This window comes from Sardina pilchardus, chromosome 19 (assembly GCF_963854185.1).
Source record: "Sardina pilchardus chromosome 19, fSarPil1.1, whole genome shotgun sequence".
Lineage (NCBI taxonomy): Eukaryota > Metazoa > Chordata > Actinopteri > Clupeiformes > Clupeidae > Sardina > Sardina pilchardus.
Window position 1 is genome coordinate 11,047,509 of NC_085012.1, and position 14,824 is coordinate 11,062,332.

Below are 14,824 nucleotides of genomic sequence, written 5' to 3' on the forward strand. Positions count from 1 at the left end.
TTGCTCCCTTACACTCCACTCCCTCGTTTCACTCCTTGGTTGACCTCTGCCAATTCCCATCAACTCATAACAAAAATATCAGAAGTTGCTAGTAAACTTGTAAAGTGTGGATGGAGGAGGTTCATTTTTTTAGTGGTGAAAGTGGCAACTAATTTGTTAAAATAAACACAAAACAAAACAAAACAAAGCCAAATACAAAGAGAGTGTAAACACAGCCAGGGTTCACAAATATTAATCCTTTATTACTAGTGTTGACATTTTGAGTAATAAAAACGTATGTCGAGTGTTTGTAAAACATCCCGCCACATTCAAAACTCCCAATACGTACCCTTCCCTTGCAAAGGCCACACCCACCAAGTCCGATCTTATTATTGAGGCACTTAAATCACAAATGACACATGTATTTCAATAATCTCATCACACACAACATAATGCCTCAGATGTCCCTATAGAGAAAATCAGACTAGGCTGTCTGACCTATATCGTCCCCTTACTATTACAGGGTTCTAACTGCATACTGAGTACTTCTGAGATATTGAACTTGAAAGTTTAAGAATGAGTTTTATTGATAAGTGGATCACGCCTCTTTAGATACACTATGACGACCAAAAATGCACACAACTTCAAGAAACATCTCACTTCACAAACTTGTCACAGAATAAGAATATGTCAGTAACCTTGTAACCTTGTCAGACAGTACCATGTAATTCTAAGGGGACAATATTTTAATAGCCCAACTAATATGAGGCAGCCTTTGTTTAAAAATCTGACAGTCACAATACTGTCAAATGCTCATTCATTCCCTGTGTCCATTCTTCTGAAGTTCTGGCCCTGAGTAAACCTGGAGATGACACAGACCAAGAGGGTCCTCACTTTTGTACATGACATTACGGTCCATTCCCTAACATTATTATTAAACATTTTACATCGATAAACAGACAGTTTACAACATTGACAAGAAAACACACAGTATCACAGAGTCAAGATATTACGCTAAGATTAATTACAATATGAGGACTTGTAGCTAAATTAAAAAGTGCTGATGTTAATCATCTAAAATTCAGAGGCACTTAAAACAAATCCATAGGCTGACGTCCAACTGTTCCAGAGCAGGAATACAAAAACAGAAAAGATTCCAAGAGTGTGAACTCTACTGTTATGACATCTTAAGGCACAAGATGATCCTCCATCTTCTCCCTGGGAATCCACACGCCATCTTGATGGTCACGTGAACAGGGTGTGGATTAAGAGTACTGTTTTATAAATCTCATGTGGAATTCCTTCACCTTGTCCAAGACTAGCTTCAGTTTCTCCGTAGGAGGAAGAATAGTCATCCTGTACAGATGCAAGATGAGCGGAGAAAGTCAAGTAAATGCTTTACCGCCAATATGATAAAACATTGCATGGAATTTGGTTTAAAGGCTCAAAACGGTACATACAGTCTGACAGTACAAACAGTACAACATACACAACATCAAGACAATATACAAGATGCCATAAAAACATATACTAAAGTCTGGACCCCTATAATTCAATAACTAAAATAATAAAATAAAGAAACAAACACATAAATAAAACAAAAGTGCTAGTGCCAGGTTCCTGCCAGGAAAGTCCTGCCCAATAATTTTGAATCCTTCCTTGACAACCCGACTTAGCATCACTTTGTAGTTGGCAGTTTCCAAACCACACTGTGATGACTGTGATGTGAGAACTCTCCATCACAGCTTTATACAAGTCCCACATCCTTGGACGCTTTCGATTTCTTTAACTGGTGCATAAAGAACAAACACAGTGCTGTCTTTACAATATGGCCGACATTAACATCCCGTTTGAGGTTGAAGGCGATACTGGTCCCCAGGAATTTGGAATTCTCTCTACGGTTTGAGTTCTGGTCAGTGATGACCAGAGGCTGGAACACATTTTTAGTTTTATCTCCTTGGTTTTGGAAAAGTTTAGGCTCAGGTGCACTTATCAGTATAACATAAGTACAGGCGAGGAGACGGGATATCCCCTCTAGGGGGCGCTGATGCTGTTGGACATTGGCTATCCATTCATACATGGACTTCTTCGCACCCAACCCAAGGAGTTTGTCATACAGCCTCACTGGGATTAAAAAATTAACTACAATAAACAAACAGTACACATTCATTCTATAGCTTTCCCTTCTAGATGTAAAACGTTATAAGGATAGAGGGAAACTGCATCCTCAACAGACCTGTTGTCTCAGTAAGCGAACTGAAATGGATCAAGGGACAAAGTCCAGTCCAGTCAGTTAAAGGAAAACTGTTTTTCACATAGATCTCCATTTCTCAAGTCACAGAATACTATTGGTACAAAAAAATCTGAGCTGTTGGCTGAAGCAACCTTAGCCTTTTCCGATTTTTCATACTGACAGTACTCAGTGACCTCAATCTCTGTGAAAAATTGCCAGAATACTCCTTTAAGGCCCCTGGTCTATAATCAGAAAGTTAAGAGATCAGAAATGTCAGAAGTCTTTTTGTAGAGTAAAACAGAGACAAAGATAATAACGGTTGAGGAAGTATTTCTGACATACGGACCTGAAGTGAAATGTTCCTTCTCTTTGGCCAAAACCACTTCCAGGCACCAAACAGACCCCCATCTCTTCCAGCAGCATCATACAGTAGAACATGTCGGGGGCCTGGCCTTTCTCCTACAGACAACACAGACGGGCACACAGCAAGACAGGGAGTGAGCGTGGTTAATAAGTTAATAAAACACGCAAATGAAGAAAAACTAAAGATTGATTTCAAATTGCTTGAGTGGAGACCCAGAAGGCACCTTTGCGGCCTCTATGGCCTTCTGTGGCATGTCAATCCTGGGGAAGGCGTACATGGCGCCTTGCACAGTGTTACAGTGGATCCCTGGGACCTTGTTAAATATATCTGCGGTCATCTTTGCCTTTTCAGCCAGGGCATCGAGCACAGCGGTTCGTTCCTGTTGTGGAGAAACACATTATTTCCCAATTAGTATCACGGAGAACAATACAGAGCACTAGTGCACCAGTGCAATAGAAGAGTGGCACAGCACACGAGGAATCTGACCTTCTTATAAAGTGGGTAGGAGGGCTCGTCAGGCTGAGGGGGGTTCATCACCAGGTCAAGGAGGGCCTGCCCTGCCACAGGAGGGCAAAGTCGGACTGAAACCAACTTTGTGAGCTGGAGCTTCACATCTGGGTCGAGGTTGATGAGCTCCATGTAGCCCCCTCGGAATCCACACCTGAAGGAGAGTCAAGTAGTCACACTTGGAAAAGGATGATGAGGATGACTAGCAGTGAGTGCAAACAGTTTGCATTATTCAGTTGAGATTTCTTTGTGGAGTACGTAAGGTTAATGCAAGACATATCATACTCACTCTCCCATGTAGCACTTGGATGTCGAGTGGAAGGAGGCCAGCTCCACTTTGTTCGAGTATTTGGGTCCCATTTCAAACAGTACCTTCTTAAAAGAGTTAAATTTACAACCCTCCGCATAGATATTATCCTGGTATACCTGAAGATGGGCAAGAGAATAGGAGAGCTAATTCAGTACATCCCCATGTAAAGAAAGTAATTCTAGGATTGTGAGACACAAACCAGACATGAATCTCTCCAAATTATACCTCATCAGCCATCAGGAAGAGGTTCTCCTCAGCGGCGAATCGGATCACATCTTCAATGCACTGCCTGCTTTGTACCTGACCTATTTGAAAAAGATGTGATGATAGTATGTTTATTTTTTTTTACATTGCTTTGTAACATGGAAATCATTGACATTGGCAGAGGTGGTTGGTTTACCAGTTGGATTGCCAGGGTTGATGACGCAGATGGCCCTTGGTATGCAGTGCTTCTTAGCCTCGGCTAGCGCCCGCCGCAGCTCGCTGATGTCCATGCTCCAGTTGTTCCCTTCGTCCAGGTAGTAGCTGATCTGCACAGCCCCGAGGTCGGCCAGGGCGGCAGAGTAGAGAGGGTACTGGGGGAGAGAGATCATCACGCCCGTCCTGGTAGGACCCTCTCCAGACACCAGCAGCTTCAGCATGGTCTGGGAGAAGAACACGTGGAATAGAAGAGAAAGAGGGGCCGTGAGAGTGGAGTACAACTGACGTGGAAGATCAGAATATTTGCAGAGAGAGGCGCGCTCAAACTCCAAGATATGTCCTTGCTTCTTTGGGTGCGAGTTAAAAATATTCTATTCCAATGTGCAAAAGAACCGCACTCACTCGTTCATTATCATACTATTCGTTTCGGCGTCAAGCCGTCCTCAGTGTGAGGGCGGCTTGACGCCGAAACGCGTTTGTTTTTTAGGCATGGTGCTACAATAAAGAATAGCATTATAATGAACGAGTGAGTGCAGTTCTTTTGCACATTGGAAGAAGATCAGAATATAACAAGGAAGGAGCAGACGTTGAGTCCTAATTGCCTACATGCCACATGCTTCTGGGAAGGCATTTCAGTCAGCACATAAACTTCTGATGGGCGTCGCCTGTTTGGTAGCGTCTATTGTTTTTAATGTACTGTAACTGTACCTATTTACACAGATCCAGTTGGATGTTACACCAATTGAATGAACATGTTAAGATGCTGAAGGATTTATGGGTGTGTCAACGTTGAGTAGAATTGCCATAGACATGTTTGGCATAGACAAGATTTTTAGTGTCCAAGTGAACACGAAACAGAAACGGAACAGAATATAACAGAAGATGCCGTTACAATGGAAATAAATTGCTGGCTGAACAGCATTCTGTGGCATATACAGTAATTTCCTGTGTATAAGTCGCATTGTGTGTAAGCCACAGGACAGTGTTTTATGCAAGTTAAAAGACACAAAACCATATTAATACCATATTAACTGTCCCTGTGTATTAATTAATCTCATAGCGGAAGAATTTTTGCAAAATCAATGTACTGTATAAGCCGCGGCTAATAGTTGGGAAATTACGCTACATTAGTCCACTGTGTGTCTGGTTCTGCTCACCGAGATGGCATCACTGGCTCCAGAGGATAAGTAAATGTTGTCAGGGTTGGAAGGGATGCCGTCGCGTCGCTCAATGTAGCGGGCCACATCTTGTCTGACCAACTCGATACCCTGACTCATACTGTACGCACCTAAAACACAGACACGGCAGAGATAAGCCATGAGTTGAAGGGGAAACAGCTCCGTCTATCACAGGGGTTTCCAAACCAGCAAAGACTAAAATATACGGAACAAAAATATCAACGCAACATGTTACGTTAGTTCCCATTTTTCATGAGTTGAGGTGAGTGTGTGTTCACTGTGTGCTCTGTGTGCATTTATCCCATCCGTGAATTAGTGAACAGAGACCAAATTCATTGTATACGGAAGTATACTTGGCCGAGAAACCTGATTTACATATACATTTTAAAGATGGAGGTTAGTTGGTTCACATCTGGTCGGTGTTGGTGACAATTTCACCATTACATTATGTGCACTGCAAAAAACTGCTTCTAGCAAACTAAGTGTTTTAATCTTATACCAAGGTAAATAAACTAGTTGGTATTGTTTTCAGTACAAATACACTTACCTAGTGCTTTCTTTTGAAATCATTTGACTTAATTGACTTATTTTAAGTCAATTCTTCCTGAAAATAAGCAAAATGATCTGTCCATGCAGTGAGTAAATTTGTCTTATTTGTCTTAAAGCAAGCAAAATTATCTGTCCATGCAGTAAGTGAATTTATCTTGATAAGACTCCTTAAAATAAGTCAAAGTCTTCTTAAATTAAGTGAAACTATCTTTTGAGAGAGTGCTAGGTAAGTATTTTCCTACTTAAAACAATACCAAATAGATATATAAGATATAAGATAATTACACTTGGTTAGATTTCATTTTTTGCAGTGTGCACAATGCACATGCAATAGCTTTGGTGGATAGTCCTGCTGTGTGACAAAACTGCATTGCTTATATTAGCGAAGGAGCAGTGCTCATTAGCACAACAGCAACATAAAGAAGAAATGGGTCATTTCTGGAGCTGACGGAAGACCTGAGACTTGAGAGAATCATGTTTCCATTTCATATACTCATCACCTCTCTCATTTCTACTAGTGTCCACTACTGTTAGTAGACGCTAGTAGAACCATGTAGACAGTTACCATGCAAAGCCTTCAAGCAATCAGCGCATTGAATGGCCACTGTATGATAATGTGCTATATAAACGTGACCTAGTTAACAGAGGGTACACATGTATCAGATACTTGAGTTGCACCGACTTCACCTCTGCTGCCCTTCTGAGTGGAATTGATGGCATTTAACGCTGCCTTAACTCTGAAAAATGCTGCAATGATCTGCAAAATTAACCCATGTCAGACTGGCTGTCTTATTACAGTCAAAAGGTAGTGGGAAGCTTTGTCAAGGCGAGGACTCTGAAACGGTGAAGTGAAATTTAATAAATCAATCACGTGCAACCAGTGTTACATTTAGATCTTTCTATCTATCTGTTATTGATTAACTTAGGCCTGATTCTGCCCACTTTGTGTGTCTGACTTCGCTCTGACCACAGTGCGAATGCAAAAATACACCGTTAAACTCGCACCCAATGTCTGATATCCTGTTAAATGTATGGGGCAAATACAGATGTCAGAGAGTAGGAGACCAACTCACCTATGCTACCCCCTCCACAGGCTTGCAGAATGCGCTGTGCCCTGCTTTTGACATCCTCTGGGAACTTGTTATCCTCCAGAAGTTCAGGATACGTGCACAGTGCTAAGACCTGACAAGATAGGGTTAAAACATAGTGTAAACATGACTAGAATGTATATATTGCATGCATGACATTTATTTACACAATATTTTGCATACATAAGAGCATGACAGCAGTGTGACTGCTTTTGAATTGTACCTAGATGTTCACACACACCTGTCTAAGGAAAGTGATTGGCCGTTGACCCATGGCATGGCAGTCCCCGATGTTGGCTCTGATCACTTCCGTAAATGGCTTCTTGACTCCCTGAGGACAAATTATGACAAGATACTCTCGGACACATGTTTACCATACAAAGGAAAACAAAGCACTATTGACCAGAAATAGTATAAGAAAAGGAAGGCAGAAGTAATGGACAAAAAACAGGTTTCACGTCAATCTTCAAACATTGCAGCCTATTTAGCACTGGAGGGAGATTCAGGATCCAGAGCCCAGTTCAGAATTGGGGCGTTTTAGGTCTCCAAATGTATTTTTGAGCAGAAGTTCTTTCCCATCTACCCAGTGTGCAGAGATTCCAACAGGCCAGTCAAATGCCACCAAGCAAACAATGTAAAGACAAACCTCTTGCTTTACATTACACATTTGCATGTAGTGATGTAGCCTACTTTCACAGATTCTCCCAATAACTCAGCAGTTTATCTGTGATTATTACCAGTACATTATATTTCCAGACAGTAGTGCCGTTAAAAATTCTGACCATAGTGAAACACTAACAGAACAATAAACTTTAACAACATAACCACTTTTAATCAACCTCACAATGTACAACCACTATGCAAGACACGGTCTGTTAATTCCTAACCCAGGATGTTATGGAAAGGGAGATGAGGTGAGTATCTAATCCCTCTCTCCCCACAATTTGTCAAAACAGCAAGCGCATTTTTGCCCCTCAGACCACAGTGACTCTTCTCTGCTGTGCCACCATTGGCCAATGTCTCCGGGGTGTGTGCAGACTGTCCAGTCAAAACGCGTATGCTGTGCTAGGATGTCATCGCATCTACTGAGCAGCGTCATAGAGAGGTACAACTTTAACTTTCTTCTCTGACCTCTGAGTCCTCTGCTATAGCAACCACAGCTCATATTATGATGATTCGTGTTGATTCACACTAGAGGAAGCATCTGCTGATAGTCTTAACGAGATCTAATCTTAGCAAGGCCAAAGATAAATCAAATATGACTTACAATCAAAACGTACAACTTACTACAATCAAATATGACTTGAGAGGCTGGTGAATCGGCAATCTCATTTTGTACTGTTCATGCATGATCCACACACACACACACACACACACACACACACACACACACACACACACACACACACACACACACACACACACACACACACACACACACACACACACACACACACACACACACACACACACACACACACACACACACACACACACACACACACACACACACACACACAGCCTCCCTTTTCATTAACAGCATTGTGCTCCCAGTCCCCCTGGCCTCTAGAAGCTCAAATGTGGACACACTGGTAGCCCTGGCACAGGGCCACAGTCTCCACATTTAAGCACAGTGACCACTGATGCATTTAAATACCAATTTGTGTAAGACGACAACACACAGGGATAGAGACAGACTTAAGAGAGAAGGTCAGTGCTAATAGTTTTAATAGCTGAAAGATTACTCACGCATTGAAAAGTGTTCCTCCGCACTTCTATGATAAACTACCTGGTGCGTCAACGGGAGAGGAAGAAAGGGAGAGAGGAGTTCACCGGAGTAACACAGATGATAAATCTTCAAATTTGATTTTATTTCAAGTGCCAACATAAAGAAAGACTGACGTTTCGCCGAATGCCAGTCTTAATCGGAGCACACACGCATCCTTACAGATAGCCCTGATGTTTTTCTGCTTGCTTACCACTGCACTACACTTCCATTTTCTACGCAGGTCTCATATCAAACTAAATTAAATCCCGTTTTGGTATAGTGCCATCTGCCCAGTCTTGGTCACAACAGTCACAGGCATGCCTGTTCTGCCTGGAATTTAATCAAATCACCCCTGCATGGCACAGCTGCCAATTCACCCAGCGCGACCTCCGCGTTATGACAGACTGATGACATGACTTATCAGATGAACTTCCAGCCTCACTTCAAATGTCCAGTGCACCATACTTTTATAAGGCCAGAAGTCAACTAGAGTTTGTCTTTCAAGGGTAAAACTAAAATGCATGCCATCTACTATGGTGTCACTTGTTTAAGTCGACAGGTAGGGCTGCTCGATTGTGGCAAAAATCCTAATCATGATTATTTTGGTCAATACTGAGATCCAATTTCTTAACTTAACAGTGAATTAAATAGAAATGCAATACTCTGAATTGCAATGCGTCATTCTGTGTTAAATCAGATAGTGTTGTTGCTGCACCCTCTCAGATTTTGTTCAAACCTCAAGTCTATATCAAAAATTATTTCCAAGCATTCAAGGATTTATATAACTCAAGACAACATGAAAGCAATGTTACCAAATGGAACACAACAAAATGCTACATTTCAATTGCCGTTTTCATAATCATTGGCGGTCATAACTGATGATTAGTCAAATGAATTGATTAAAGTACACAGGCCTATGGACAGATTCAGCTCGTCCCTGTCTTATGGGATGCCATGTTTATCACTCAAACTGCCTCAAAAAGGCTCTTAATAGGAGAGAGGACAGGGTTCCCAGCAGGCGAGGAGAGGACAAGCAACGACAAAGGGATCCTTTGAAGCTGCTTCTATTGGATTATGTAACCTGAAATGCAATTACTAGGCTACTGCTTCTCTCATTTAGGAGCACCAAACCCTTCAGAGACGCCATAGAGCACAAACTATAGCGTACGTTATGAAAAACATGGTGTGCGTCTGTGTGTGTGTGTCTGTGTCTGTGTGTGTGGGGGGGGGGGGGGGGGGGGGGGGGGCTAACACTGCCAGTCAGAAAGGACTTGGGGTTCTTCTTCTAACAGAGAAGTCTTTGTCGAACATCACAGAGAACAACGTAATACAGAGTGTGAAAGGTACACATGCATGCGCAAACACACAAACACACTCAGCTGCGCACACTACAGAGGCACACCCGTTATCAAACAGAAACATGTGTTGCATCAGCTCAGTTTCTGCAGAACAGTTAGACAGTGGGGAACGTGGCCTGGGTTATAAAAGCTGCCATTGTCGAGTCTGCTCTTGTTCAGCAGCACTTAACTACTGCATTCAACCGTATTAAAAAGCATTTGTCTGCTATCACGTCTCGCACTTTCATTCTCAAACAAATGACTTTGATGATCATTATATAATTTCTCTGACGGCACTGAAATGAATGAAGAGGATCAACTATATCATACTGAGGAAGAATGATCCTAACTTGACCAGGTTTCTGTCTCTACCTCTTCAGGAAAGGAAAAACAGTTTGGTCGTAAGGGATAATTAGGCTACCACTACAGCCGTGGTCTGTCAAAACACTAGTTGTGAGACCCAGTTGAGTCCCTTTAGAATCACTCACCAAAAAAAACGCATTTTGTAAGGTCAGCTGTGAAGCACAATAAGTTAGCAATCATTTTCCAAGATAATTACTTGGAGGGAGAGAGAATGGAAGTGGCTAGCAATGACAAGTAAATACCTGCCTTGGATGCCTAGAGGAATGGATTGGCTGACAGCTGACATGTGGTTCAGCCAGAAGCATGACAGAACTATGAGAGTCTGCAGTGGCTCATACGGCAACGGTGTCTTCAAAGTCTACATAGTTGTATTCTGCAACTCTCTGCTTGGTGGCAGTTAGTTACAGTAAAACATGGAAATTTGGGGAAGCTACAAATCAACTGAGAGAGTGAGCAAATATTGTCACAGCAGAAAAACAAATGAATAATATGAGTCAGACAAGAAGTAGGCAACTAGGCATCGGGTGCCAGTCATATAGCGGCAGGATATTCCTGGACCAAGTTCAAGATTTATGGACCGTACAGTTATCTGGAAAGACATGCTTGTGTATTAGGCTACTCTGAGATAGGTCTAGTTGTTTGTGGACATTTCAAGACAGGAGGTCCAACATGAATCATCATGTCCTCTCTCAAATTCCAAGAGTCACAAGGTGTACTAACAACTTAATACACTGAAGCCAGCACAATGATAATGCCATATCACAAAAACACCACGCTTAGTTACCTCTTTCAGTTCCTTCTCAATCTGCACAGCCCGCTGCACAATGGGGCCCCGGACTGCATATTCAACCCGCTTCACGTTGGGATTCATGGTGTCCAGGGTGAGCACCCTCTCCGGGTGCAAGATGCCGTTCTCCGTCATTTTCCGAGTGACAATATCTTGTGGCTTTAAAAGAGTCGTGGCTGTGCTCCAAAGTCTAAAATAAGTGTAAAAGGAAGGAATGGGGGAAGAGAAAGTTAACTTTACTGTTAAAAGTGGGTCTGCCAATGAGCTCCAGGCGTACTCTTTTCGTATCCACACACACCAATGATGCACACGTGTATCCTGCAAATGCTTTGCAAAAGCATTTATAATGTCAGATTCAACTTTAGTTTAACATGTTTAGTAGGTATTTGTTCAGGATATTTGCTCGTGCGCGAACGTTAACATTACTGTAAGGAACCCACAGTCTACTTGTTTCCGTGAACTAGCCAAAATTGAATCGCAAAAGCAGTTCTACAGTAAGTCAGCCTTTATGAAAGCAGCGACAACAAAGTGCCTGATGCTAAATAAAGTTAGTTAGCTAGATAACGTGAAGTAAAGTCACGTTAAGATACACGATCTCTTAAAATTGGACTAGCTGTTAACAACAAATAAGTAACGTTAGCAAGCTATGATAGTTTGAATAACGTTAACGTTAGACAAACCAATACCAATGATTAAGTTATTAATGCCACCGTTATTCCTTCTTATTCCGAATCACGAGAACAACATACCAAAATGTTTTATAGGATGGTTACACGCAGCTGTCTCAGGTCCACTGCAGGATGTCTGCACACAGTCACACTGCTCTTGGCGATGTTGTTGTTGTTATGTCCTAAAACTTGTAGTTGGCTCACTTTTCTTTCCCCTCTCCTCTCTCTTGCCCTCACTGGCTAACATACGACAGATAATGTCCTGATGCCCCTCCCACTTAGTAACTTTTGTTCATCATCTAGATGCTAACGTTAATGTTATGTCAAATTAGGTCACTACTACAATTGTACAGCAATAGTTACTTCTTTTAAAAAGAAAGAAAGAAAGAAAGAAAGAAAGAAAGATAGATAGATAGATAGACAAAATACATGTAACTTGTCACTTCCATATAGTTAACAGTAAAGTGAAACAACTGTGTTCATCTTACCATCATGTCTGGCTAACGTTATCTTGTCTAAACTGGAAAATGCTGGCAAACAGCAGACATGCTAGCTAATGTTAACTCTCTCGCTAAAATAAGCTAGTTCAACTGCTTTTGAATAGCATACATTTGCACAATCATTTGCACACAAGAAAAAAATAAAAACATAAGAAAATACCTACCTTGAAGATACTGCATATCTGAAAGTCATGTCTTTATTAATTGCTTGGCAGGCAATCAGTATTAAGAATTAAGTTAACACTGAACCTCAAATATTCCTCTATCAACTGTGTCTAGAGAGAGCATGATAGATGTGACGTCATCATTAACAAATTGTTGGACTCAAAAACATAATATGTGGCCTGCCCATACACCAGCTTGCCTATGTCCACATTTATATAAATATTGAAATAAGCCTGATAAGAAACAACTAGTCTACCATGCAACTGTTTTGTTTATTACTAAAATGCTTTAGGCCTACTCTTCATACTAATGCTGTATCACAGCATAAAGAACCACTTCATTGACAAATTCTTTTTGAAGAAATTCTTTGTGTCAACTCAGAGCATGCACTGCAAAATTGTTATTCTATCAGCTGGATACCAATCTATGACAGTGACAATAGCTAGCCTACTTTCCCTTTTTCAGAATTTGGGATTCTACACATCATGCATCGTCCCGTAGATAATGTCCAAAAATGCTTCAAGAACTTCAAGAAACACCTCGAGAAGTGGTCACAGAATAAGAATGTCTATAATTCAGTTTTGACAAATATATCAGATAGAATCTTCCAAGGGGACAACATGGCTATTTAGTCTATCCTCAGCTGTGGAGGCAGATAGGGTTACAGTCAGAGCACACTTGCACAACCACCCTCCCCCTCCCTAAAAAGCCAAAAGACACTACAGCCCTTTCAGGAAAACAGGTTTAGACTGGCTGAGATCTCAATATAGTAAATATTCTCACACAAATGCCCACAGCATTGCAATACATGTGGTTATACATATTCTTAAACCCTTTTACAAGCTTTTTGTCACACGCATCGCTTTAAATTAATAGCTTCATCAGTTGTGTCACTGTTCTTACATGCCTACACATAGCAGACTATACAAAATACCACCAATCTGGAACATTTTTGTAAATAATCTGGGTGAACTAGCTTTACCAGTCTGTAAAGTATAAATGCAGAGGACATTACCTTCCAGGATGTTATTATAATGGAAGCGGAGTCCTTACTGATTGTGTCTTTGCCTCTCACAGTCTACCACTGTCACTCACTGCTCTGTTTTAAGAAGCCCAGTTATGCGGTATTTGGTATTCCAGGAGCGCACTGGTTGCATCACTCCACCACGCCACAACTTCTCAGCCCCCCCTCTTCTTTTGAACTATATGTCTCGGAGCAGGGAGTGAACCCTCCTTGTGCCCTTTGACTGTTGGTTCAGCAACCTGTTATTCTACTCTGGCCACTGTCCATACCAGTAGAACTCAATTGGCAGCTGATCCTGAGACACTGGGTGGCTCTCAAACTCTCTCCTCGCTGCTCGGTCCTCAAGGCTCGTTCCCACTGATCTATAACTGGATAGACCATCCCATTGTTGCCGCCCCATCATTCTTTATCTATATCAGTGAGGGCGAGGATCGAGGAAGGAAGGGAGGTTGTATAAAAGACCAAATGAGAGGCACCCAGTGTGTTAGCTTGTCAAGGAAGAGATATCTGGGCAGCCATCTGAAGTCAGACAGAGAGGACAAGGCCAAGGAAAGTAGTGTGCCTTGAGGGAACACTCGAGGGGGATACCTGATCCTTGCCCATGTAGGGGGACCCTTAACATGTCATGTGCGTTCTCAAGTCCGCTTCCTACGCAGTTCATCTTGTGCTGTTCCACGTCATGTCTGTCTAAAATGTCCAAATGCCAGTTGACTCGTGACAGGTTCCTGTTGCATAAAAAATAATTTGCAATTGTGCAAAAGTGATTTTGATTGATTGATTTCTATTAATACTTGTTACTAATTACTAGGCTACTGTACATTTAAAAAAAAGTGAAATAATTACAATTAAAAAACACAAAAATAGGACTTCACTTTTTAGGTTGTAATGACAAATTTAATAATAACAGTTAGTAAAGTCATTCTTCAGTCTCTAAGCCCCTGTCTCTCATTCATGTTTCAACAGTTTCTACAAGCATGAGGACAACTGACCTTTCATAATCAGCATACTGTAGTCCAGGGAGGGGCAGAGGTCATAGAGGACATAAGCCTTCAGAGGGAGCACCTAAAAATAACAAGTATTTAATGTCCTGTTCTTCAATACACGCTGGCCAAACAAAAAAGAATGTTATATGTGTTAAGTACAGTATAACGTGACTGCATGACTGTCAAGTGTTTTTTTTTTCCGTCTTGCAAACAGATGTCTCAAATTAAGTTCAAGGTATAAATCTGTCTGGTTCCAAATATAGATCCAGTTATAATTCACACATTGTAAGGGAGTGGTTATATATTTTTCTTATTCAACTGTAACTGTAGGTGAAGTTGAAGGTGTAATTCATAATTTCCAATAAGACCTTGGCAGTGTACCAATTAGAGCATGACAGTTGCTTAACGTCCCCACTAGAGGGATCTATGTTTCCAACCTCTTTGGTAACAGAGGAATGTGCATCTCATGAAGTGTGTTTCAAATAACCATTAAAAAAAAAAAAACATACATAAAAATGGCAACCATTCTCTTTACACAAAGGGTTTATCCATCCACCAACATCTCCACTAATAGTGCTTTTTAATGCCAAAATTACAAGAA

At 41.4% G+C, this 14,824-nt stretch overlaps 1 protein-coding gene across 2 annotated transcripts; it reads right to left on the reverse strand.

Moving 5' to 3' along the window:
- Positions 1–216: 216 nt before the first annotated feature.
- si:ch211-217a12.1 (alanine aminotransferase 2-like) lies at positions 217–13,308 on the reverse strand. Of its 2 annotated transcripts, none has more exons than XM_062521089.1 (12): positions 13,232–13,308; positions 10,881–11,073; positions 6,870–6,959; positions 6,614–6,722; positions 4,971–5,101; positions 3,794–4,037; positions 3,619–3,698; positions 3,373–3,509; positions 3,063–3,237; positions 2,800–2,955; positions 2,559–2,671; positions 217–1,335 (listed from the first exon to the last, which is right to left on the reverse strand). In XM_062521089.1, exons 2-12 carry the CDS (start codon positions 11,016–11,018, stop codon positions 1,245–1,247), a joined length of 1,464 nt encoding a protein of 487 aa, XP_062377073.1. In that variant the 5' UTR covers positions 11,019–11,073; positions 13,232–13,308; the 3' UTR covers positions 217–1,244. The 2 variants fall into 2 exon arrangements, with proteins under 2 accessions (XP_062377073.1, XP_062377072.1); XM_062521088.1 differs by lacking the exon at positions 13,232–13,308 and adding an exon at positions 11,633–11,759.
- Positions 13,309–14,824: the final 1,516 nt, after the last annotated feature.

What these genes read in the sequence shown, in the direction of transcription:
- si:ch211-217a12.1 (XM_062521089.1), bottom strand. Translation starts at nt 11,018, where the DNA reads ATGACGGAGAACGGCATCTTGCACCCGGAGAGGGTGCTCACCCTGGAC. An exon ending in CCTACCCACTTTATAAGAAG is followed by an intron (nt 2,956 to 3,062) that starts GTCAGATTCCTC and finishes TCTCCACAACAG; the next exon opens with GAACGAACCGCTGTGCTCGA. An exon ending in GAAGGAACATTTCACTTCAG is followed by an intron (nt 1,336 to 2,558) that starts GTCCGTATGTCA and finishes GCATCTGTACAG; the next exon opens with GATGACTATTCTTCCTCCTA.